Source organism: Mesoplodon bidens (genome assembly GCF_964165515.1).
Source record: "Mesoplodon bidens genome assembly, chromosome: 10".
Taxonomy (NCBI): Eukaryota; Metazoa; Chordata; class Mammalia; order Artiodactyla; family Ziphiidae; genus Mesoplodon; species Mesoplodon bidens.
Window position 1 is genome coordinate 2,254,962 of NC_138172.1, and position 24,718 is coordinate 2,279,679.

The 24,718-nt window shown below is 43.5% G+C and overlaps 2 protein-coding genes across 2 annotated transcripts in view; one reads left to right on the forward strand and one right to left on the reverse strand.

Moving 5' to 3' along the window:
* ACAD9 (acyl-CoA dehydrogenase family member 9) overlaps positions 1 to 24,718 on the reverse strand; it is a 69,856-nt gene that overhangs the window by 25,428 nt on the left and 19,710 nt on the right. Inside the window, exons 3-5 of the mRNA XM_081245747.1 lie at positions 8,700 to 8,801; positions 4,934 to 5,040; positions 4,100 to 4,200 (exon numbers count right to left, since the gene is read on the reverse strand). Of these exons, the coding sequence (XP_081101873.1) occupies positions 4,100 to 4,200; positions 4,934 to 5,040; positions 8,700 to 8,801 (310 nt within the window). The remainder of the gene's footprint in view (positions 1 to 4,099; positions 4,201 to 4,933; positions 5,041 to 8,699; positions 8,802 to 24,718) is intronic.
* Positions 22,646 to 24,193, forward strand: LOC308623411 (polyadenylate-binding protein 2-like). The gene has a single exon (XM_081245748.1). The coding sequence runs from the start codon at positions 22,785 to 22,787 to the stop codon at positions 23,319 to 23,321; it is 537 nt and encodes a 178-aa protein (XP_081101874.1). The 5' UTR covers positions 22,646 to 22,784; the 3' UTR covers positions 23,322 to 24,193.

Genomic DNA, 24,718 nt, shown 5'->3' on the forward strand with positions numbered 1-24,718 from the left:
GGGAAGTTGATAGCAATACAATCCCACCTTAAGAAACAGGAAGCATTTCGAGTAAACAACCTGACCCTGCACCTAAAGCAATTAGAGAAAGAAGAACAAAAATACCCCAAAGCTAGCAGAAGGAAAGAAATCATAAAGATCAGATCAGAAATAAATGAAAAAGAAATGAAGGAAACGATAGCAAAGATCAACCAAACTAAAAGCTGGTTCTTTGAGAAGATAAACAAAATTGACAAACCATTAGCCAGACTCATCAAGAAAAAAAGGGAGAAGACTCAAATCAATAGAATTAGAAATGAAAAAGGAGAAGTAACAACTGACACTGCAGAAATACAAAAGATTATGAGAGATTACTATAAGCAACTCTATTCCAATAAAATGGACAACCTGGAAGAAATGGACACATTCTTAGAAATGCACAACCTGCCAAGACTGACTCAGGAAGAAATAGAAAATATGAATAGACCAATCACAAGCACTGAAATTGAAACTGTGATTAAAAATCTTCCATCAGGGCTTCCCTGGTGGCGCAGTGGTTGAGAGTCCGCCTGCCGATGCAGGGGACACGGGTTCGTGCCCCTATCCCGGAGGATCCCACATGCCGCGGAGCGGCTGGGCCCGCGAGCCATGGCCGCGGAGCCTGTGTGTCCGGAGCCTGTGCTCCGCAACGGGAGAGGCCACAGCAGTGAGAGGCCCGCGTACAGCAAAAAAAAAAAAAAAAAAAAAAAAAAATCTTCCATCAAACAAAAGCCCAGGACCAGATGGCTTCACAGGTGAATTCTATCAAACATTTAGAGAAGAGCTAACACCTATCCTTCTCAAACTCTTCCAAAATATAGCAGAGGGAGGAACACTCCCAAACTCATTCTACGAGGCCGACATCACCTTGATACCAAAACCAGGCAAGGATGTCACAAAGAAAGAAAACTACAGGCCAATATCACTGATGAACATAGATGCAAAAATCCTCAACAAAATACTAGCAAACAGAATCCAAGAGCACATTAAAAGCATCATACACCATGATCAAGTGGGGTTTATCCCAGGAATGCAAGGATTCTTCAATATACGCAAATCAATCAATGTAATACACCATATTAACAAGTTGAAGGAGAAAAACCATATGATCATCTCAATAGATGCAGAGAAAGCTTTCGACAAAATTCAACACCCATTTATGATAAAAACCCTGCAGAAAGTAGGTATAGAGGGATCTTTCCTCAACATAATAAAGGCCATATATGACAAACCCACAGCCAACATTGTCCTCAATGGTGAAAAACTGAAACCATTTCCACTAAGATCAGGAACAAGACAAGGCTGCCCACTCTCACCACTCTTATTCAACATAGTTTTGGAAGTTTTAGCCACAGCAATCAGAGAAGAAAAGGAAATAAAAGGAATCCAAATTGGAAAAGAAGAAGTAAAGCTGTCACTGTTTGCAGATGACATGATACTATACATAGAGAATCCTAAAGATGCTACCGAAAAACTACTAGAGCTAATCAATGAATTTGGTAAAGTAGCAGGATATAAAATTAATGTACAGAAATCTCTGGCATTCCTGTACACTAATGATGAAAAATCTGAAAATGAAATCAAGAAAACACTCCCATTTACCATCGCAACAAAAAGAATAAAATATCTAGGAATAAACCTACCTAAGGAGACAAAAGACCTGTATGCAGAAAACTATAAGACACTGATGAAAGAAATTAAAGATGATACAAATAGATGGAGAGATATACCATGCTCCTGGATTGGAAGAATCAATATTGTGAAAATGACTCTACTACCGAAAGCAATCTACAGATTCAATGCAATCCCTATCAAACTACCAATGGCATTTTTCACAGAACTAGAACAAAAAATTTCAAAATTTGTTTGGAAAAACAAAAGGCCCCGAATAGCTAAAGCAATCTTGAGAACGAAAAACGGAGCTGGAGGAATCAGGCTCCCTGACTTCAGACTATACTACAAAGCTACAGTAATTAAGACAGTCTGGTACTGGCATAAAAACAGAAAGATAGATCAGTGGATCAGGATAGAAAGCCCAGAGATAAACCCACGCACATATGGCCAACTTATCTTTGATAAAGGAGGCAGGAGTGTACAGTGGAGAAAGGACAGCCTCTTCAATAAGTGGTGCTGGGAAAACTGGACAGGGACATGTAAAAGTTTGAGATTAGATCATTCCCTAGCACCATACACAAAAATAAGCTCAAAATGGATTAAAGACTTAAATGTAAGGCCAGAAACTATCAAACTCTTAGAGGAAAACATAGGTAGAACACTCTATGACATAAATCACAGCAAGATCCTTTTGGACCCACCTCCTAGAGAAATGGAAATAAAAACAAAGATAAACAAATGGGACCTAATGAAACTTCAAAGCTTTTGCACAGCAAAGGAAACCATAAAGAAGACCAAAAGACAACCCTCAGAATGGGAGAAAATATTTGCAAATGAAGCAACTGACAAAGGATTAATCTCCAAAATTTATAAACAGCTCATGCAGCTCAATAGCAAAAAAACAGACAACCCAATCCAAAAATGGGCAGAAGACTTAAATAGGCATTTCTCCAAAGAAGATATACAGACTGCCAACAAACACATGAAAGAATGCTCAACATCATTAATCATTAGAGAAATGCAAATCAAAACTACAATGAGATATCATCTCACACCAGTCAGAATGGCCATCATCAAGAAATCTAGAAACAATAAATGCTGGAGAGGGTGTGGAGAAAAGGGAACACTCTTGCACTGCTGGTGGGAATGTGAATTGGTACAGCCACTATGGAGAACGGTATGGAGGTTCCTTAAAAAACTACAAATAGAACTACCATATGACCCAGCAATCCCACTACTGGGCATATACCCTGAGAAAACCATAATTCAAAAAGAGACATGTACCAAAATGTTCATTGCAGCTCTATTCACAATAGCCCGGAGCTGGAAACAACCTAAGTGTCCATCATCGGATGAATGGATAAAGAAGATGTGGCACATATATACAATGGAATATTACTCAGCCATAAAAAGAAACAAAACTGAGCTATTTGTAATGAGGTGGATAGACCTAGAGTCTGTCATACAGAGTGAAGTTAGTCAGAAAGAGAAAGACAAATACCGTATGCTAACACATATATACGGAATTTAAAAAAAAAATGTCATGAAGAACCTAGGGGCAAAACGGGAATGAAGACGCAGACCTACTTGAGAATGGACTTGAGGATATGGGGAGGGGGAAGGGTGGGCTGTGACAAGGCGAAAGAGAGGCATGGACGTGTATACACTACCAAACGTAAGGTAGATAGATAGTGGGAAGCAGCCGCAGAGCACAGGGAGATCAGCTCGGTGCTTTGTGACCGCCTGGAGGGGTGGGATGGGGAGGGTGGGAGGGAGGGAGATGCATGAGGGAAGGGATGTGGGAACAGATGTATATGTATGACTGATTCACTTTGTTATAAAGCAGAAACTAATTAAAAAAATAAATAAATAAACTTAAAAAAAAAAAAAAAAAAAACTTCACCTGTGAAAACAGGTGGCGAGGTGGGTTTGGCCGACCCTGCTCTGTCACATTGGGTGGAAAGGCGGCAGTGACGTTTGCGAGGTCTAAACACGGAAATGCCGGCTCACGCGGGCTCTAAGCTCCCGCAAGGTGAGTGCAGGGGACCCAGGTCCCCAGGTGGGGGAAGCAGACGGAAAGGGGCTGGATAACGGACTTGCCGTCACGGCAGCTGTGAGACGCGGGGCTCATCACCCCATCTCACTGAACCTCAGTTCACGGCCTGTAAAGTGGGGACAATACCACCCGCCCTCCATACTCTAAAAGTCGCTGCGAAGCCTGAATGCATTACTGTATATAAGGAGGGTTGCAAAGCACAAAACAATTACAGGTGCTGTCAGCCATGTTGTTTCACTTGTAAAGGTCACCAGGAAAGAGAAGTAAGGTGGAGATAAGGCAGCATGAGAGAATGGGTGAGAAACGCTGTGGACTCAACCGCCGGGAAGTCTTCAGGGAGGGAAGAAGCCAGCCACCCCTCTTCAGTAAAAGCCCCTGGACCCTGAGGCCGTGAGTGTGCGCAGGGCTGACCTGGCTGGCTCTGTCAGGCAGAAGGCGGCCACGTGCTCCCCGGAAGCCAGCTTCGGCAGGTACCTGGCCTTCTGCTCCTCGTTGCCGGCCAAGATGATGCCCTGGCAACACACACGGGCTGCTTTCAGCGGTGGCAAGAAAGAAGTGTATGAAACGTGCTTGCAGAACACGGCCCCTTCTGGAACATGCTTCCTTCACGCAAGAGCTGGCAGCCGCAGTAAAAAATGGGGAGCTGTTGGGGGGTCTGGGGAGCTGGGCTGCCAGGGGGACCCCCAAGCGCACAGTCCAGGGTGGCCTGGCACAGCTCCAGGGAGGGCCTCAGGCTTTCCGGCAATTCCGCCACTTCCCGGCAGGGTGGCCGGGTGGCTGGAGCCACAGCTGGTGCTTGGGCAGTGCCACGCCCGGGCGCCAAGCCTGCTGTGCACTCAGCCCCCTTGGTTTCTACGCTGAGCAAGAACCACCCAAGGAATGAGTGTGTGGGCCCCTGGACCTGCCCTGAAAGACTCCAAGTCCAGCGGAGTAGGAGGACAGGTGCCAACAGCAGGGGGGGGGGGACACGCTCAGGCCCCGAGGGAGCCAAACAAGAGGTGGGGTCACCTCCAGCGCATGGTGAAGGCAGGCTCCATGGAGGCAGTGGCATCTGACCTGGGCCTGGAAGGATGGGTCAGAGGCGATGGGGCAGGAGGAAGTTTCAAAAGGAAGGACAGGGCCACCCAAGGGCACTGAGCATGGTACAGCGAGGCTGCAGGACAGCGAGGCTGCAGGACAGCAGGCCTTCCTCCGAGGCGCTGAGCCGGCTGCCCCCTCGCCACCGCGGAAACCCAGACCCCTGACCTTGAGGCCGATGGCCTGGTGTGCTGCCAGCGTCACGGCGATGGAGCAGTCCAGGCTGATGATCTCCCCCAGCCGCGCATACATGGTGTTGGAGAGGCCCAGGCCACCTAGGGCAGAAACAGACCAGCTTCACGTACGCTCCAGCCCCAGATTCCTCCCAGGAAAGGCAAGTGGCTTTATAAAGTCAAGTCAGCTCACCATTTTTTAAAAATCACAACACAGAATGGTACAAAGGAAACAGAAATTACCCATAACTTATCACTCATAAAGAGCATTTCTGTGTACATCCTTTCAGACCTTTTCTAGGCATATAAGCATATACAGGTGTATATTTTAATATAAGAATGTAATATTTAATACAAAAATACATAAACACCTAAACATACATAAAGTTACTTGAAATGCTGTGAATACCTCCTATCACAGACTGTGGGCTTCACAGTCGTGAACCCCATTCTGCAACCCACCCCCAGTATCTCGTGGCCTCCAGGAAAGGTCTCTCCGCCTGGGATACTGGCATCCGGGGCTGGGTCCTTCTGTCACAGGGGCGCCCCGTGTGCTGTAGGACGTGGGGTGGCCTCCTTGACCTCTGCCCACTAGATGCCAGTAGTTCCCCCTCCTCCACAGTTCTGACAACATAAATGTCTCTAGATGTTGCCAAATGGCCACCCGGGGTCGGGGGGCAAAGTCACCCTCAGAAGGAGTCAGTGTTCTAGGAGCAAAAAGAGAAAACACTAAAAACGCAGAGTCCGCTGAACTTGGGTATTCCGCATTTTATCTTCAACTTCCGGCGGTGGTGGGGTGGCCTGGTGTGCACCTTACAAATGACTACCCGAGGCCTAAGGTCACATGCGGCCCAGCTGCAGGGGGCGCCTTCCACACAAGGGGAGGGCCGAGTCCCTGCAGGGGTGCGCAGCGTCCCCTGCGCTCAGTGGGGACCCAGGGAAGGCCAGGGCCCTGTGGCACCCATCACCACGCCTCTTTCAATCAAAACGCTTGTGCTCCTACTTGTTTTACATACTGAAGTCAGTGTTGCTTGTTTAAAAAAAAAAAAAAACTGATTTTTTTCCCCATGAAAGTATCACAAAAATCATGGGGGGAGGACAACCAATGGGGACAGATGACAGGAGGGTGGAGACTGCTTGATGGGGGAGGGGCTGAGGGGCCGGAAAGACCCGGGGGCACCCAGGGAACTGGAGGCGGAAACCAGGCTGCCGGTGGAAAGGCCTCTTTTCCAGGATGGTGGCTTCCAACCAGCCTTCAGAACACTCCAGGACTGGGAACAATTCCCGAGAATGTTTTGGGCATGAACATAAGGTTGCTGTCGGCTTCATCTCCCCAGGAAGGATTTACAAAGAGGAAAGACAATGAAATAGTTCCAAATGCGACCACCAGAAAAGAGCGCTTTCACACCCAAGAAGGGGACATAAAACAGGAACAAGGAATGGATGTGTGCGATCACATACACACACACACACACACGTGCTGGCATAAAACACACAGAGATGCAAAAAGACATATTCCAATTTCACACAAAAACTGTCTGGAGGAAAACTTAACTGCTGCTTCTCATAAGTCAAGAAGTAGTTTCTTGGGCCTCCCTGGTGGCGCAGTGGTTGAGAGTCCGCCTGCCGATGCAGGGGATGCGGGTTCGTGCCCCGGTCTGGGAGGATCCCACATGCCGCGGAGCGGCTGGGCCCGTGAGCCATGGCCGCTGGGCCTGCGCGTCCGGAGCCTGTGCTCCGCAACGGGAGAGGCCACAGCAGTGAGAGGCCCACATACCGCAAAAAGAAAAAAGAAAAAAAAAAAAAAAGAAGTAGTTTCTTAATGATTCTCAAGGGGAAACAGATATAATCACCAACCTGGCTGTGTCAGCCAGCTTTCCTCCACTATCTGTTTTCTCCAAACACTTATTTTTCTCAGCTCATGACACCAACCGCCGCTCTGTGGCTCAGCCCCACTTGGTCTCTATTCTAATATTCAACGTGGCCCCCACCTTACGGCAGACAGTTCCCCGGGGCCTATGAGTACCAACAAGTGACACCGACAGGTCTCGAGGTCTGGGGAGAGCTCAGTCCCCAGTCCCCAGAGGCTGCAGGTGTAGCTCCCCGCAAGAGGCCTGTGCTGCATCCCGCCTGTGCTCCCCCGCCAGGGGGAGCAGCAGCAGCAATTATCTCATGTTTTCTGCACAGACTGTAACTCCTTCCATACGCTTGGAAATGCGGTGAGAGGGATTTCAAATAGGATGACAAGTAGGAGACGTCCTTTAACAGCTTAATACACTGCAACAGACACACATATAAGCGAAGATTTAACCTGATTAAAATATGCCTCAATTAAGGAAAACAGGCATCAAACTCGTTTGTTCTAAATTTTCACATTTTGTCTCAGACTGCAGCAGCTGCAGGCTAGGTCCCAGTGGGACTTCCTGCACAGGCCCCCACCCTTGGCTGTGGGGTGGGGTGTGCGGGGGGCGCAGGTCTCACTTCAGCCCCGGAGATAAACCCGGCGGAGGCAGCACGTCAAGGACAGCGCCCGCGGCCGGGCCTCGCCGTGCAGGCCTGACCCACGGCCTGGCTGGGAGAACGCACCCGGATGTCACACACCACCTACAGCTCTTGGGTCCAAACCGCTAACCCTGTGCTGATGAAGCCGGAAGCCGCCTCGGCCTGGGCTCGGCGGGAGGGCTCAGAGAGCAGGGGGTGTGGGGTGGAGGCCACACGTCTTCGTCAAAAGATCCCGAGAGTGGGCCTCCCTGGTGGCGCAGTGGTTGAGAGTCCGCCTGCCGATGCAGGGGATACGGGTTCGTGCCCCGGTCTGGGAGGATCCCATATGCCGCGGAGCGGCTGGGCCCGTGAGCCATGGCCGCTGGGCCTGCGCATCCGGAGCCTGTGCTCCGCAACGGGAGAGGCCACAAGAGTGAGAGGCCCGCATACCGCAAAAAGAAAAAAAAAAAAAAAAAAAAAGATCCCGAGAGTGAAAATACACGGACGTGCGTCGGTGCCAGTGCTCGCGAGGGCCTATGTTTTGTCCCTGCTCCTCCCTCCCACACCCCGTGCCTGTCCCCTTGCTCCCACAGAACTGAGAGGACCACCCCTACATCAGGCAGGGGACACACAAGCTGCACGACGGGCTCAGTCTAACAGGGCCCAGCCACCAGGCAGGGATCCTGGGGGGAAGGCAGGGCCTTTCACTGTAAACCTCCAACAGCAACGGGCACGGCCCAGAGGACAACGGGCCTGCTCGAAGGCTCCCGAGGCCAGGGCTCCACCTCCCCGAGGCGGCCCGCGCCCCACAGCCGTGCGCCCACCCCTTTGGCCGCTGGGCCCTGGCCCCTGGGCGTGCAGCACGTGGCCTTCCCTACACACAAAAGCACTTGCGGGCCTGGGGCAGCTCCTCTGCCAGACAGACCACAGGGCTTCACAGTGGAGACCACGCTGCACCGGCCCGAGCTGGCCAGAGGTGATACCCACCCCTCCTCCCCCACTCAAGGGACCCAGAGAGCACAGACATCCTGCAGGGTCCCTCCCCACCTCCGAGGAGGAAGGCACAGAACTGGATAGCTCTTCCCGCTGAAAAGCCTCTTAGGCCACATACTCACCAGCCAGCCACCCTGGATTTAACCCACAAAGGGATGTTTTACAGCCTGACCTTGGACTTCATGCATTTTCAAAGGCCAGATTTCTGGAACAGAACCCTTTTTTGGACAAATACGGAGGGTTTTCTTAAAAGCCAAACTGGTTGGGTGGTGGTTTCCTTTACTTACCGTATTCTTCTGGGACTTGCATCCCAAAAAGCCCCAAGCTCTTCAGTTTCTCTAAAGTTTCATTTGGGATTTTTCCCTCCCGGTCGATTTTTTGAGAGTCCACTGCCAAGAGGAAATATTTTGATTAAACAAAATATAACCTATGTTTACACAAATAGAGGTAAACACAACAATTGTTGTATGTTATACAACCCCAGCATCAGAAACTTCAGAACTGGAAATTGTCTAGCCATGGTCATTCAGCATGTGTTCAATTTTATCTCATTCGCCCAGCAAGAATTGCATTTCAGAAAATTACCACTACCAGGTAATGTTCTGTTTCTTGATCTGGGTGTATTCATTGCATAAAACTGCAGAAACTATACATTTATGAGACCTAAACTTTTCTGCAGGCATTTATTACTAAACTTGAACTTTTGTTTTATCACCTGTACCTTCTAGAAAATTGGACAATAAACACGCAACTGCCAGCACTGCCCTAAAACGTTTGGCTAAATAGCCAGACTCTAGGCAGCTTCTGGACCCGGCTCCACCAGTGTTCAGAACCACACCCTTTCCCCAGAGTCCACAGGTTCTTGAGAACACATGAGTCTGTTTACCACCAACACACACAACCACCACAGCAAAACTCAACCATCACTGTGTTAGGTCTGCAACTGCACACTTTTATATGAATCAAGTAAAAGTGTTTTCATCAACTGCCAACAAATTAAACTTCATCACTATTATAAATCATAGAAACAACCATAATCACACTTATAAATTTTTATACATATGGGTCACTAATGAGAAATATAGGTTCCCCAAATGGAGTCCAAACCCCTCGTTTTTTACTTTTACAATTCTACTGACATATGTAATTGGTACATAATAAACTGTACATAATTAGAATAATTTTTTGAGTTCTGACATCTGTTCACCCATGAAACCATTCCCACAATCAACAAAAGCATTTCCTTTTCCACCGAAATTTCCTCATGTCCCTCTGTGATCAATCCATCCCTCCACCTCCATCTCCAGGCAACCACTAATCTTTTCAGCTATAGATTGGTTTGCATTTTTGAGTTTTTATATAAATGGAATCACAAGGCATTTTTTTTGATCTGGCCTGATTTGGCCTAATGATTTTGAAATTCATCCATATTGTTGCAGGTATAAATACTTCATTCCTTTTTATTGTTCAGTACCTACTGTATGGGTATAAAACTGTTTATCTATTCACCCCTTGAAGGACATCTGGTTGGTTCCCAGTTTTTGGCTCTTAGAAATAAAGATCCTGTGAACATTCATATTCAAGTTTTGGTGCAACTACATGTTTTCATTACACTTTGGAGCACAGTGGCTGGGCTGTATGGTACGGTATGTTCAACTCTGAAGAAACTGCCAGGATCTGGGAAGACTTCCTTCCCGCAAGATGGAGGTACAGGGACTGGATTTATCTCGCTGTCTTAGAATACAGGATATCAGATACAAGGAGGAAGAGTCATGTATTACTAGGACCAAAGAATCAGTCCGAGGCCATGTGCATTCTCCACACGGCAACAGCGCCCCCAAGGGGGTGAAAACGGTTCTGGAGGAAGGGGAGCGAAAAAATATTTTATGTACAAAGCACAGCAACACGTATAACACATAAGCAGATAATAATATAGTTGTGGCATTAAAATTTCACAGAGGGATGTGATTAGGGTAAAAAGATGTCTAAAAAGGCTCTGGGGGAAGAGAGAGCAGTAAAAACAAAAAGTTGAAAAACAGTGCCCTACAGGCTTCCTCTGCGCCTCCTAACGACACTTAAAAGCAAGTCTCGAATGGATCAAACTATTCCAAGTAACTTAATTGTGCCTTGGAACAAAGCTTAAGACCATACTACACACACACACACACACACACACACACACACACACACACACAGCACCAATAATGTAAAATCCACAATGACTGGCATCCAACAGAAAACTACCAGGCACATGAAGAAGCAGGAAAATATGAGTGATAATGAGAAGAAAAATCAATCAACTGAACATGACGTAGAAATAACAAAGATGACAGTGGACAAGGGTATTACATGAGTTATTATAGGGACTTCCCTAGTGGCGCAGTGGTTGAGAATCCACCTGCCAATGCAGGGGACACGGGTTCAAGCCCCAGTCCAGGAAGATCCCACATGCCACGGAGCAACTAAGCCCATGCACCACAACTACTGAGCCTGCATGCCACAACTACTGAAGCCCACGTGCCTAGAGCCCGTGCTCGGCAACAAGAGAAGCCACTGCAATGAGAAGCCCATGCACCACAATGAAGAGTAGCCCCTACTCGCTGCAACTAGAGAAAGCCCACGCGCAGCAACAAAGACCCAACACAGCCAAAAATAAATAAATAAAATAAATAAATTTATTTAAAAAAAGTTATTGTAACCAAATTCCAAATGCTCAAAAACGTAGAAGAAAATATGAGCATATTAAGGAGAGATGTGGAAAAATAAAAAGACACAAATCAAATTTCCAGAGATGAAACAATGTTTAATATGAAAAACACTGGATCGGATTAACAGTAGACCAAATACCAGGGGGAAAAGAAGATTAGTGAACATGAGACATAATAATAAAAGCTATACAAAATAAAAAAGACAAAAAAACAACAACAGAGCATCAGTGAGTTGTGGGACAACCTCAAGCAAATATAGATATCTATATCTTTATATACATATATTTTTATAGATACGCATGTTTTGTGTGTGTATATATATATATATATATAAAATCTCCAAAGGAGAGCAGGGAGGAAGGAGTGTGAGAATGTGGTATGGTTGGTGATAAAACAATGTTTAAAGAAATAATGACCAAAATTTACCAAAGTTGATAAACACTATAAACATACAGATCCAAGAAGTTCAAAGGACCCTGAGAAAAATGTGAAGAAAACTACACTAATATCAATTTCTCTAAAACCACTTAAAAGCAGCCAGATACGAAGAAACACACATGAAAAAAAAACAAAGATAATATGGTAGCAGATGTCTCATCAGAAACAATGCTAAATCAGAAGAGACCGCTAAAAGAAAAATGTTGTCAACACAGAAATCTTTCCTGATGAAACAGACTTTCCAGATACATAAAAGCTGTAGATACTCACCCCTGCAAAGCTGCACCACAAGAAAAGTGAAAAGAAGTCCCTCCCACAGAAGAATGATGGTACCAAGAGGAAGTCAATACATAAAATGGTAAATTTTATTCCATGTACATTTTATGACAGGAAGAAAGGAAGGAAGGAAACAAAGTATTGTAGGGTTTATAAAGAATGTAGAAATAAAATGTATGAAACAGAACATGGGCTGGGAAAGCAGAAATGTAAGGCTCTTACACCATACATGAAGTGGTATAATATTAGCTGAAAGCAGATTTTGATAAGACATAGTATATGTTTATATACTATAAATTCTAAAGCAACCACTTATAAAACACAAGATCATAACTAATAAACCAACAAAAAAGATAAAATGGAATCATAAAAAATACTCCATTAATCCCAAAAAAGCAGGAAAAGAGGGAAAAAGATCAAAGATAATATGGGACAAATAAACAGCTAGATGATAACGTTAAACCCAACTATATATATATCAATAATCACATTAAAATAATCATATATCAAAAACCAATTAAAAGGCACAGAATGGGGGAGGGTGAAATGGGTAAAGGAGATCAAGTGTATGGTGACAGATGGAAAGTGAAGTTTTGGTGCCATGGCATAATATACACAGAAATAGGAATATAGTGTTGTACACAGGAAACTTACAATGTGACAAACCAACGTTACCTCAATAAAAAATAAATTTAAAGGGCTTCCCTGGTGGCGCAGTGATTGAGAGTTCGCCTGCCGATGCAGGGGACACGGGTTCATGCCCCGGTCCGGGAAGATCGCACATGCCGCGGAGCGGCTGGGCCCGTGAGCCATGCCCGCTGAGCCTGCGTGTCTGGAGCCTGTGCCCCGCAACAGGAGAGGCCACAACAGTGAGAGGCCCGCGTACCGCAAAAAAAAAAAAAATAATAAAAATAAATAAATAAATAAATAAATAAATTTTAAAAAGGAGGGCTTCCCTGATGGCACAGTGGTTAAGAATCTGCCTGCCAATGCAGGGGACACGGGTTCGAGCCCTGGTCCGGGAATATCCTACATGCCATGGAACAACGAAGCCCATGTGCTACAACTACTGAGCCTGCGCTCTACAGCCCGTGAGCCACAACTACTGAGCCCACGTGCCACAACTACTGAAGCGCATGAGCCTAGAGCCCATGCTCCGCAACAAGAGAAGCCACCGCAATGAGAAGCCTGCGCACCACAACGAAGAGTAGCCCCTGCTCACCGCAACTAGAGAAAGCCCGCACCCAGCAACGAAGACCCAACACAGCCAAAAATAAAAAAATAATTAAATTTATTAAGAAAGGAAAAAAAAGACTATCAAATTGGATTAAAAAAACAATATTCAACGATGCTGCCCATAAGAAATCACTTTCTCATTTTTATTTTAAACTTTTATTTTCACATAATTTTAGATTTAAAGAAAAGTCACAAAAATAGTATAGGGTTCCCGTATACTCTTCATCCAGCTTCTCCTAACAGAAGCTAACAGAACCATGGGGAAACTATCAAAATTAAGAAATGGACATGCATACAATATTACTAAGTTACAGAATTAATGTGAATTTCATCAGTTTGTCCATTAATACCCTATTTCTTTCCTGGGATCCAATCCAGGATCCCAACTGTATTTAGCTGTCACATGCCCTTAACATTCTCCAGAGTGAATCCAACAATACAAAAAATGATAATATATCACAACCAAGGGGAACTAGCCTGGGAATGTAAGTGTTGTTCAGTGTTCAGAATCCAGTCAATGTAATTTACTACGTCAACAGAATAAACAATAAAGAAACATAATCATCTTCATGCAGAAAAAAAAAACATAATCATCTTCATGCATCTTCAGAGATGCAGAAAAAAACACTGGACACAATTTGATACAATTTATGATGAAAACACGCAACAAACCAGAAATAAAGGGAAACTTCCTTAACCTGGTACAGGGCAAAAAAATGTACATTCCAAAAAAATGTACAGCTAATTCATACTTAATGGTAAAAGACAATGTTTTCTCCCCAAAATCAGGCACAAGTCAAGGAAGTTGGCTCTGACCACTCCTATTCAACATACTAGAGATGTCAGCCATTGAATTAAACAAAGAAAAGAAAGGGAAACCAGGCTGGAAAGGAAGACAAGAAACTGCCTTCATCACCAACCACGTTGACTGTGTATATACTAAACCCTCTGAGATTGATCAAAAAAGTTGCAAGAGCTAATAGATGAGCTTAAGAAGGCTGCAGGATACAAGGTCAATATACAAAAACCAACTGTACTCACTGAAGAGGCTACATTAAGGGAACAACTAAACACATGAAAAAATGTTCAATATCATCGGGCATCAGGGAAATGCAAATTAAAACCACAATGAGATAACACTCCACATCTATCAGAATGGCCAAAATTTTTAGAAGTTTTTTTAAAAACAAAACCAGTGACAACACCAAATCCTGGCAAAAAAGGCACAGAAACTGGATCAAATACACTGCTATTGGGAACGTAAAATGGTACAGCCAACACTTTGAAAATAATTAAACACAGAACTACCTCAGGACCCAACAACTGCACTCCTGGGCATTTATCCCAGAGAAAAGAAAACATGTTCACACAAAGCTTGTACACAAACGTACACAGAAGTTTTATTCGTAAGAGCCTCAAAACTGGAAACAACCAAGATGTACTTCAACATCAGAACAGTCAATAAATTGTGTTAACCCGTAACATGGAAAACTACCGAACAATAAAAAAGAAAAAACCACTGATACACGGCAACTTACAGGAGAATTATGCTGAGTAAAAAAGGCCAATCCCAAAGTTTATATACTGTATGGTTCCATTAATATAACATTTTTGAAATAACAAAATTATAAAAATGGAGAACAGACTAGTGGTTTCCAGAAGCTGGGGAGGAGAGGGCAAGAAGTGGCTATGTCTATAAAAGGAACGCATGAGGGATTCTTGTGATGTAACTGTTCTGTATCATGACTGTGGTGCTTGTCACATGAATCTATATATATGACAAAATTACATAAGTCCACACACAATCAGTAAACGTACAACTGGCAAAATCTGAATAAGGTTGATGTCAATTTCCTGGTTGTGATAACATTCTGTGGTTATGCAAGACGTATTCCATAAAGCTATGCATTGGGGGAAACTGATTGGGTGAAGGGTATAACTGATCTCTGAATTATTTCTTACAACTGCATGTGAATCTACAATTATCTCAAACTAAAGTTTTTTTAAAGCAAATAATGTCATCATGAAATGTTATCATATTACATACATATTAAATTTAATGGGAATAACCCTGAGGTTGAATTAAGAAATCCCCACGAAAACACCCACATCTGCTGAAGGTCAACTAAAATTGATTTTCAACAACAAAAACTATGACACAATGGGTGACATTTTTCTTTCATCTTGTTTATAGTTCCTAAATCTCCTTTAAATGAGCGTGAATTTCTTTTATTAATGAAATAAAATATAGATTATGAAGAAAAATTTCAGAAATAGAAACAAGTATATACAGAAAAAAGTGAACTTCCATACCACTGTAAAAATAATGTGTAAAAAATCAACTGTATTTCTAGATACAAACAATGAACAATCAGAAATTGGAATTTTAAAAAGTGCCATTTATGATAATGTCAAAGAATTTTAAATACTTACGGATACATTTTACAAACCATCAAAAAAACATTAAGGATCAGTTGAGAAACCATCAGAAACTTTTGTCAAAATTTGTCCAAGGTTGGGACTTCCCTGGTGGCGCAGTGGTTAAGAATCCGCCTGCCAATGCAGGGGACATGGGTTTGATCCCTGGTCCAGGAAGATCCCACATGCCGCTGAGCAACTAAGCCTGTGCGTCACAACTACTGAGCCTGCACTCTAGAGCCCACATGCCACAACTACTGAAACCCACACACTGCAACTACTGAAGCCCACGTGCTCTAGGGCCTGCATGCCGCAACTACTGAACCAGCATGCGGCAACTACTGAAGCCTGTGCTCTGCAACAAGTGAAACCACCACAACGAGAAGCCTACGCACTGCAACAAAGAGTAGCCCCTGCTCGCCGCAACTAGAGAAAGCCTGTACACAGCAACGAAGACCCAATGCAGCCAAAAAAAAAAGAAGAAAAAAAATGTCCAGGGTCTCTACACTGACCATGACACATAAAATGCTGCTGAGAGAATTATATAAGAATCAAATAAATGGGGAGATATCCCACGATCGTGCATTTGAAAATTCAGTATTGTTATAATCTCAATTCTCCCTCAAACTGATTTACAGATTTATTGTAACCCCAATCGTAACACACAAAGGCCTTTTTTTTGAAGCTGAAAAGCTGATTCCAAAATTTATAAGCAAATGCAAAGGACCTAGAGGAGCCAAACAACTTCAGAAAACAACAAGGCTGGAGGACTAACACTACTTGCTTTCAAGCCTATTACAAAGCTCAGTAAAGAAGGCAACATAATATTTGCATCAAAATAGACAAATAGAACAGAGGATTCAGAAACAGACCCTCACATAAATGATTTTTTCCATTTTTTTATATTGTGGCAAAATACACATAAAATTTACTATCTTAGCCAGTTTTAAGTGTGCAATTCAGTAGTATTACGTACATTCACATTATTGTGCAACCATCACCACCACCCATCTCCAGAACTCGTTTCACCATTCAAAACAGTTAACTTTGCCCTCATTACACAGTAACTCTCCATTCCTCCTCCCCTACCAACCCCCTGGCAACCACCATTCTATTACTTTCTGTCTCTATGGATTTGACTGCTCTCAGTATCAATACTTCATACAAGTGAAATCAATCAGTATTTGTCCTTTTCTGACCAGCTTATTTCACTTAGCGAAATGTCCTCAAGGTTCATGTTGTAGCATTGGTCCAAATTTCCCTCCTTTTAAAGGTTAAATAATATTCCATTGTATGCATATGCATTTTATTTACCCACTTATCTGTTAACCTGGTTGTGTCTTTGGATCTAAACTGAATCTCCTGTAGACAAGATATAGCTGGATTATTTTTTAAATCTGGCAACTTCTGACTTTTGATGGAAGAGTTTAATCTATTTACTTTTAAAGTAATTAGTGGTAAGGAAAGACTTCTGTCATTTTGTTATTTATATAACTTTTTTTGCCTATCTTTTTTTGCATTACTGTCTTCTTTTTACTTGATTTTTTGCAGTGAAACATTTCAATTCCTCTCTCATTTGCTTTCATGTATATTCTTTAGGTATTTTCTTTGTAGTTACCATGGGGATCACATTGAACATCTCAAAGTTATAACAATCTCATGTGAATTTACACCAGCTTAACTTCAATAACATACTAAAATTCTGTTCCTTTAAAGGCTCCATATCCACCCTTTTCTTTTATTGTTGTCACAAAATTACATCTTTATGCACCATGTCCAAATACATAAATAATTGTTTCAAACGAGTTTTAGTCTCTTAATAGAGAACAAAATGTAGAGTTACAAAGTTACAGTGATACTAGCTTTTAGACTGATGTTTTTCTAAAAAATATATTAGACTCTTAAATCAAGTAGAAAACAAAAACTACAGTTATAAACCATTGTTACAACAAGACTAGGTTTTATACCTGCCCATGTATTTACCTTCAATGAGATCTTTATTTCTTTACATGGACTTGAGTTGCTGTCTAGTGTCCTGAGCATTTTTTTTTTTTTTTTTTTTTTTTTTTTGCGGTACGCGGACCTCTCACTGTTGTGGCCTCTCCCGTTGCGGAGCACAGGCTGCGGACGCGCAGGCTCAGTGGTCATGGCTCACGGGCCCAGCCCCTCCGCGGCATGTGGGATCTTCCCGGACCGGGGCACGAACCCGTGTCCCCTGCATCGGCAGGCGGACTCTCAACCACTGCGGCACCAGGGAAGCCCCCCTGAGCATTTCTTGTAGGGCAGAGCCAGTGGTAACAAACTCCCTCAGCTTTTATCTGGGAATGTCTTAATTTCACCCTTACTTTTAAAGGACAGTTTGCCAGACATCGCATTCTTGGTTGAGAATTTTTTGAATGTATTGGCCCACTGCTTTCTGGCCTCCGAAGTTTCTGATGAGAAATCTACTGACGATCTTATTGAGGATCCCTTGTCTGTCGCTTCTCTCTCAAGACCCTTTTGGTCTCTGTCTTCTGACAGTGCGATTATATACCGTGTCTTGGTGTAGGTCTCTATGATTCATCCTATTTGGAGTTTGCTTAGCTTCTTGGATGTTTATATTCACGTCTTTCACGAAATGTGAGAAGTTTTCAAGCGATGTTTCTTCAAATAGTCTCTCTTCTCTTTCTGGGACTCCCACAATATGTATGCATTTAACAGTGCTCCACAGGTTCCTCAAGTTCACTTTTCTTCAATATTTTTTTTCCTGTTCTTCAGACTTGATTATTTTCCATTATGCTTTCAGCAAGTTCATTGATTCTTCTGCCTTCTCAAATCTGTCTCTGAATCTCTCTAGTGAACTCTTCCTTTCAGTCACTGTACTTTTCACCTCCCAAACGTCATTTTTGTTTCTTTTTAGGTTTACTACCTCTTTATTGATATTTCCATTTTGTTCACACATTCGTCACTTCCTCCATGTCTTGTTAGTTAAGCATCTTTAAGATGGCTATTTTTAAGTCTTTGTCTAGTAGCTCCTCCATCAGGTCTTTTACAGGAAGAGTTTTTTGTTGGTTCTTTTTTTTTCTTTGAATGGGTCATACTTTTCTGCTCTGCTTTTGTTGAAAACTGGACATGTGAATTAATAATGTGGTAACTTGGGAAATCAGATTTTCCCTCTTCCCAGGGTTTGCTCCTTTTTCTTTTTTGGCCGTGCTGTGTGGCATGTGGGATCTCAGTTCCCTGACCAGGGATCAAACCTGCACCCCCTGCAGTGGAAGCACAGAGTATTAACCACTGGCCCACCAGGGAAATCCCCAGGGTTTGCTCTTATTTCCTTAATTGAAACATATTTGACATAAGACATTGTCTAAGTTCAAGGTGTACAACATGTTGATTTGATACATTTATATATTGCAATAGGACTGCCACCATAGCCGTAGCTAATACCTCTAATACATCACACAATTATCATTTCTTTTTGAGGCGGTAATAATTAAGATCTATTCTGTCAGCACATTTGATATTTATAGCACAGTGTTGTTGTCTATAATCACAATAATGTACATCAGATCTCCAGGACTCACGTATCTACTAGTTCCAAGTGTATACCCTTAAACAACACCTCTCCAATTCCCCCATTCCCCAGCCCCTAGTAATCACATATTCAACTGTTTTAGGAGTTCAGTTTTAGATTCCACATATAAGTGACTATCACAATACTTGTCTTTCTCTGACTTATTACACTAAGCATACTATCCTCAAGGTCCATCCAGGTTGTTGCAAGTGGCAGGACTTCCTTTCTCATGGATGAATAATATTCTACTTTACTTACATATATCTTGGTATCTTACATCTTCTTTATCCATTCGACAACTAGAGAACACTTAGGTTGTTTCCATACCTTGGCTATTGTGGATAATGTTGCAATAAACATGGGAGTGCATATTATGTCTTTGGGTTAGTGTTTTCATTTTTTTATATAATTAATTAATTAATTTAGTTTTGGCTGCATTGGGTCTTCATTGCTGCACGCAGACTTTCTCTAGTTGTGGCAAGTGGAAGCTACTCTTTGTTGCGGTGTGCGGGCTTCTCACTGTGGTGGCTTCTCTCGTTGCGGAGCACGGGCTCTAGGCACATGGGCTTCAGTAGTTGTGGTACACAGGCTCAGTAGTTGTGGTGCACGGGTTTAGTTGCTCCGCGGCACGTGGGATCTTCCTGGACCAGGGATTGAACCCATGTCCCCTGAACTGGCAGGTGGATTCCTAACCACTGCACCATCAGGGAAGTCCCAGTGTTTTCATTTCTTTTGGGTATATACCAAGAAGTGAATTACTGGATATGGTAGTTCGATTTTAATTTTTAAAGGAGCCTCCATACTGTTTTCCATAGTGGCTGACAAATTTACAATCCCACCAACAGTGCACAAGGGTTCCATTTTGCCACATCTTTATCAACATTTGTTATCTGTGGTCTTTTTGATGACAGTCATTCTAACAGGTGTGAGGTGTTATCTCATTGTGGTTTTGATTTGCATTTCGCTGTTTAGTGATGTTGAGCACTTTTTTCATGTATCTGTTGGACATCTGTGTGTCTTCTCTAGAAAAATGTCTATTTAGTTCCTCTGCCCATCTTTTAACCTTTTTTTTTTTGCTATTGAGTTGCATGAGTTCTTTATATATTTTGGATATTAGTCCCCTAGCCAATATACGCTTTGCAAATATTTTCTCCCATTCCTTAGGATGCCTTTTCATTTTGTTGATTATTTCCTTTGCTGTGCAGAAGATTTTAGGTTTGATATTCCACATGTTGATTTTTATTTTTGTTGTTTGTGCTTATGGGTTTTGTTTTGCTTTTTAATTGTTGTAGGCTTTGTCTATGCCGAGGATCAGCCTGAGGTGTAAACTTAAGGTCTTTTCAGGTCTTTCCTGAGCCTGTCCCTTTCCCATGTCATTTGCCACCCATATACGTGTTTGCTTTAGAAGGTTCTAGTATTCCATCTGGCTCCTGAAAAAACAAAAAGAGGGACTTCCCCGGCAGTCCAGGAGTTAAGACTACGTCCACCCACTGCAGGGGGCACAGGTTCGATCCTTGGTTGGGGAACTAAGATCCCACATGCCACACAGCCGAAAGAAAAAAAGGCAAAAAGAAAATGAAGAGGAAAAAAGGCACTAGTCCTTTAAATCCCCTAGAAGTGACTTCTGCCAGAAGGGAAGGGGCTTGCAACATTGTAAGAAGCTGCAACACCATGGCCTCTGCCTCTTTGTCTGCACCTCTGATCAGAAGCAGCAGCAATCAGCAACCAGCACAGATCCCTAATACTTGATGCACAAGGTCCATTTTGCCCATTCTGGCTCCCACAAGCTGTGTACAGGCTGCTCCAGGAACAAGTGCATAGCAGCCTGCTTTGGGTCTGGGGTTGGATAGCTGCTTCTGTGCTCAGAGCTGAAACTGATTGAAATTAACCACATTTTTGTCCAAGCACCCCCCACCACCACCACCAATCCAGACTCCAGAGCTCCTCAACAGTTACAACAGACAGATTCTGCCAGTGCAATTGTTGTCTGGCGGGGAGACAGATTCCTGCTGCTACATACTCTGCCATCTTCCGGGAATCTTATGGTCAATTGGTTTTTGACAGAAGTATCAAAGTCAGGTAAATAGGGAAAGGATCATCCTTTCAATAAATGTTGCTAGAACGACTGGATAGCCACATGCAAAAAAGAAATCCTCAAACGTTACCTCACATCGTGAACAAAATTACCTGGGACTGGATCATAAATCTAAATGTTAACAGATAAAAATATAAACCTTCTAAAACAAGATATAGATGAAAATCATCATGACCAATGATCAAGGGATCGATCCAAGAAGAAAATATAACAATTGTCAATATTTATGCACCCAACATAGGAGCACCTCAATACATAAGGCAAATACTAACAGTCATAAAAGGGGAAATCGACAGTAACACATTCAGAGTAGGGGGCTTTAACACCCCACTTTCACCAATGGACAGATCATCCAAAATGAAAATAAATAAGGAAACACAAGCTTTAAATGATACATTAAACAAGATGGACTTAATTGATATTTATAGGACATTCCATCCAAAAGCAACAGAATACACTTTCTTCTCAAGTGCTCATGGAACATTCTCCAGGGTAGATCATATCTTGGGTCACAAATCAAGCCTTGGTAAATTTAAGAAAATTGAAATTGTATCAAGTATCTTTTCCAACCACAATGTTATGAGACTAGATATCAATTACAGGAAAAGAGCTGTAAAAAATACAAACACATGGAGGCTAAACAATACACTACTTAATACTGAAGTGATCACTGAAGAAATCAAAGAAGAAATTTAAAAATACCTAGAAACAAATGACAGTGGAGACACGACGGCCCAAAACCTATGGGATGCAGCAAAAGCAGTTCTAACAGGGAAGTTTATAGCAATACAATCCTAGCTTAAGAAACAAGAAACATCTCAAACAACCTAACCTTGCACCTAAAGCAATTAGAGAAAGGAGAACAAAAAACCCCCAAAGTTAGCAGAAGGAAAGAAATCATAAAGATCAGATCAGAAATAAATGAAAAAGAAAGGAAGGAAACGATAGCAAAGATCAGTAAAACTAAAAGCTGGTTCTTTGAGAAGATAAACAAAATTGATAAACCATTAGCCAGACTCATCAAGAAATAAAGGGAGAAGACTCAAACCAAGAGAACTAGAAATGAAAAAGGAGAAGTAACAACTGACACTGCAGAAATACAAAAGATCATGAGAGATTACTACAAGCATCTCTATGCCAATAAAATGGACAACCTGGAAGAAATGGACAAATTCTTAGAAATGCACAACCTGCCAAGACTGAACCAGGAAGAAATAGAAAATATGAAAAGACCAATCACAAGCACTGAAATTGAGACTGTGATTAAAAATCTTCCAACAGGGCGGCAGCAGCAGCGGGGGCTGCGGGCGGTCGGGGCTCCGGGCCGGGGCGGCGGCGCCATCTTGTGCCCGGGGCCGGTGGGGAGGCCGGGGAGGGGGCCCCGGGGGGCGCAGGGGACTACGGGAACGGCTTGGAGTCTGAGGAACTGGAGCCTGAGGAGCTGCTGCTGGAGCCCGAGCCGGAGCCCGAGCCCGAAGAGGAGCCGCCCCGGCCCCGTGCCCCCCCGGGAGCTCCGGGCCCTGGGCCTGGCTCGGGAGCCCCCGGCAGCCAGGAGGAGGAGGAGGAGCCGGGACTGGTCGAGGGTGACCCGGGGGACGGCGCCATTGAGGACCCGGAGCTGGAAGCGATCAAAGCTCGAGTCAGGGAGATGGAGGAAGAAGCTGAGAAGCTAAAGGAGCTACAGAATGAGGTAGAGAAGCAGATGAATATGAGTCCACCTCCAGGCAACGCTGGCCCAGTGATCATGTCCATTGAGGAGAAGATGGAGGCTGATGCCCGTTCCATCTATGTTGGCAATGTGGACTATGGTGCAACAGCAGAAGAGCTGGAAGCACACTTTCATGGCTGTGGTTCAGTCAACCGTGTTACTATACTATGTGACAAATTTAGTGGCCATCCCAAAGGGTTTGCATATATAGAGTTCTCAGACAAAGAGTCAGTGAGGACTTCCTTGGCCTTAGATGAGTCCCTATTTAGAGGAAGACAAATCAAGGTGATCCCAAAACGAACCAACAGACCAGGCATCAGCACAACAGACCGGGGTTTCCCGCGAGCCCGATACCGTGCCCGGACCACCAACTACAACAGTTCCCGCTCTCGATTCTACAGTGGTTTTAACAGCAGGCCCCGGGGTCGCGTCTACAGGGGCCGGGCTAGAGCGACATCATGGTATTCCCCTTACTAAAAAAAGTGTGTATTAGGAGGAGAGAGAGGAAAAAAAGAGGAAAGAAGGAAAAAAAAAAAAAGAATTAAAAAAAAAAAAAAGAAAAACAGAAGATGACCTTGATGGAAAAAAATATTTAAAAAAAAAAAAAGATACACTGTGGAAGGGGGGAGAATCCCATAACTAACTGCTGAGGAGGGACCTGCTTTGGGGAGTAAGGGAAGGCCCAGGGAGTGGGGCAGGGGGCTGCTCATTCACTCTGGGGATTCGCCATGGACACGTCTGAACCGCGCAAGCTGCTCCCCCTGTTTCCCTGTCCCCCTTTGCCCCCTTGCGGGCTGCTCAAGGGTAGGTGGGCATGGGTGGTAGGAGGGTTTTTTTTTACCCAGGGCTCTGGAAGGACTCCAAACTGTTCTGCTTGTTACCTTCCCTCCATCTTCTCCCTAGCTTTCAGAGTCCCCTCCTGCCTGTTCCTGTCCTGCCAGGTCTACCACCCACCCCACCCCTCTTTTCTGGCTCCCTGCCCCTCCAGATTGCCTGGTGATCTGTTTTGTTTCCTTTTGTGTTTCTTTTTCTGTTTTGAGTGTCTTTCTTTGCAGGTTTCTGTAGCCGGAAGATCTCCGATCCGCTCCCAGCGGCTCCAGTGTAAATTCCCCTTTCCCCTGGGGAAATGCACTACCTTGTTTTGGGGGGTTTTGGGGTGTTTTTTGTTTTTCAGTTTTTTGTTTTGTTTTGTTTTCCTTTGCCTTTTTTTCCCTTTTGTTTGGAGGGAATGGGAGGAAGTGGGGACAGGGAGGTGGGAGGTGGATTTTGTTTATTTTTTTAGCTCATTTCCAGGGGGTGGGAGTTTTTTTTTTAATATGTGTCATGAATAAAGTTGTTTTTGAAAATAAAAAAAAAAAAAAAAAAAAAAATCTTCCAACAAACAAAAGCCCAGAACCAGATGGCTTCACAGGCGAATTCTACCAAACATTTAGAGAAGAGCTAACACCTATCCTTCTCAAACTCTTCCAAAATATAGCAGAGGGAGGAACACTCCCAAACTCATTCTATGAGGCCACCATCACCCTGATACCAAAACCAGACAAAGATGTCACAAAGAAAGAAAACTACAGGCCAATATCACTGATGAATATAGATGCAAAAATCCTCAACAAAATACTAGCAAACAGAATCCTACAACACATTAAAAGGATCATACACCCTGATCAAGTGGGGTTTATTCCAGGAATGCAAGGATTCTTCAATATACGCAAATCAATCAGTGTGATACACCATATTAACAAATTGGAGAAAAACCATATGATCATCTCAACAGATGCAGAGAAAGCTTTCGACAAAATTCAACACCCATTTATGATAAAAACCCTGCAGAAAGTAGGCATAGAGGGAACTTTCCTCAACATAATAAAGGCCAT

What these genes read in the sequence shown, in the direction of transcription:
- LOC308623411 (XM_081245748.1), top strand. Translation starts at nt 22,785, where the DNA reads ATGGAGGAAGAAGCTGAGAAGCTAAAGGAGCTACAGAATGAGGTAGAG.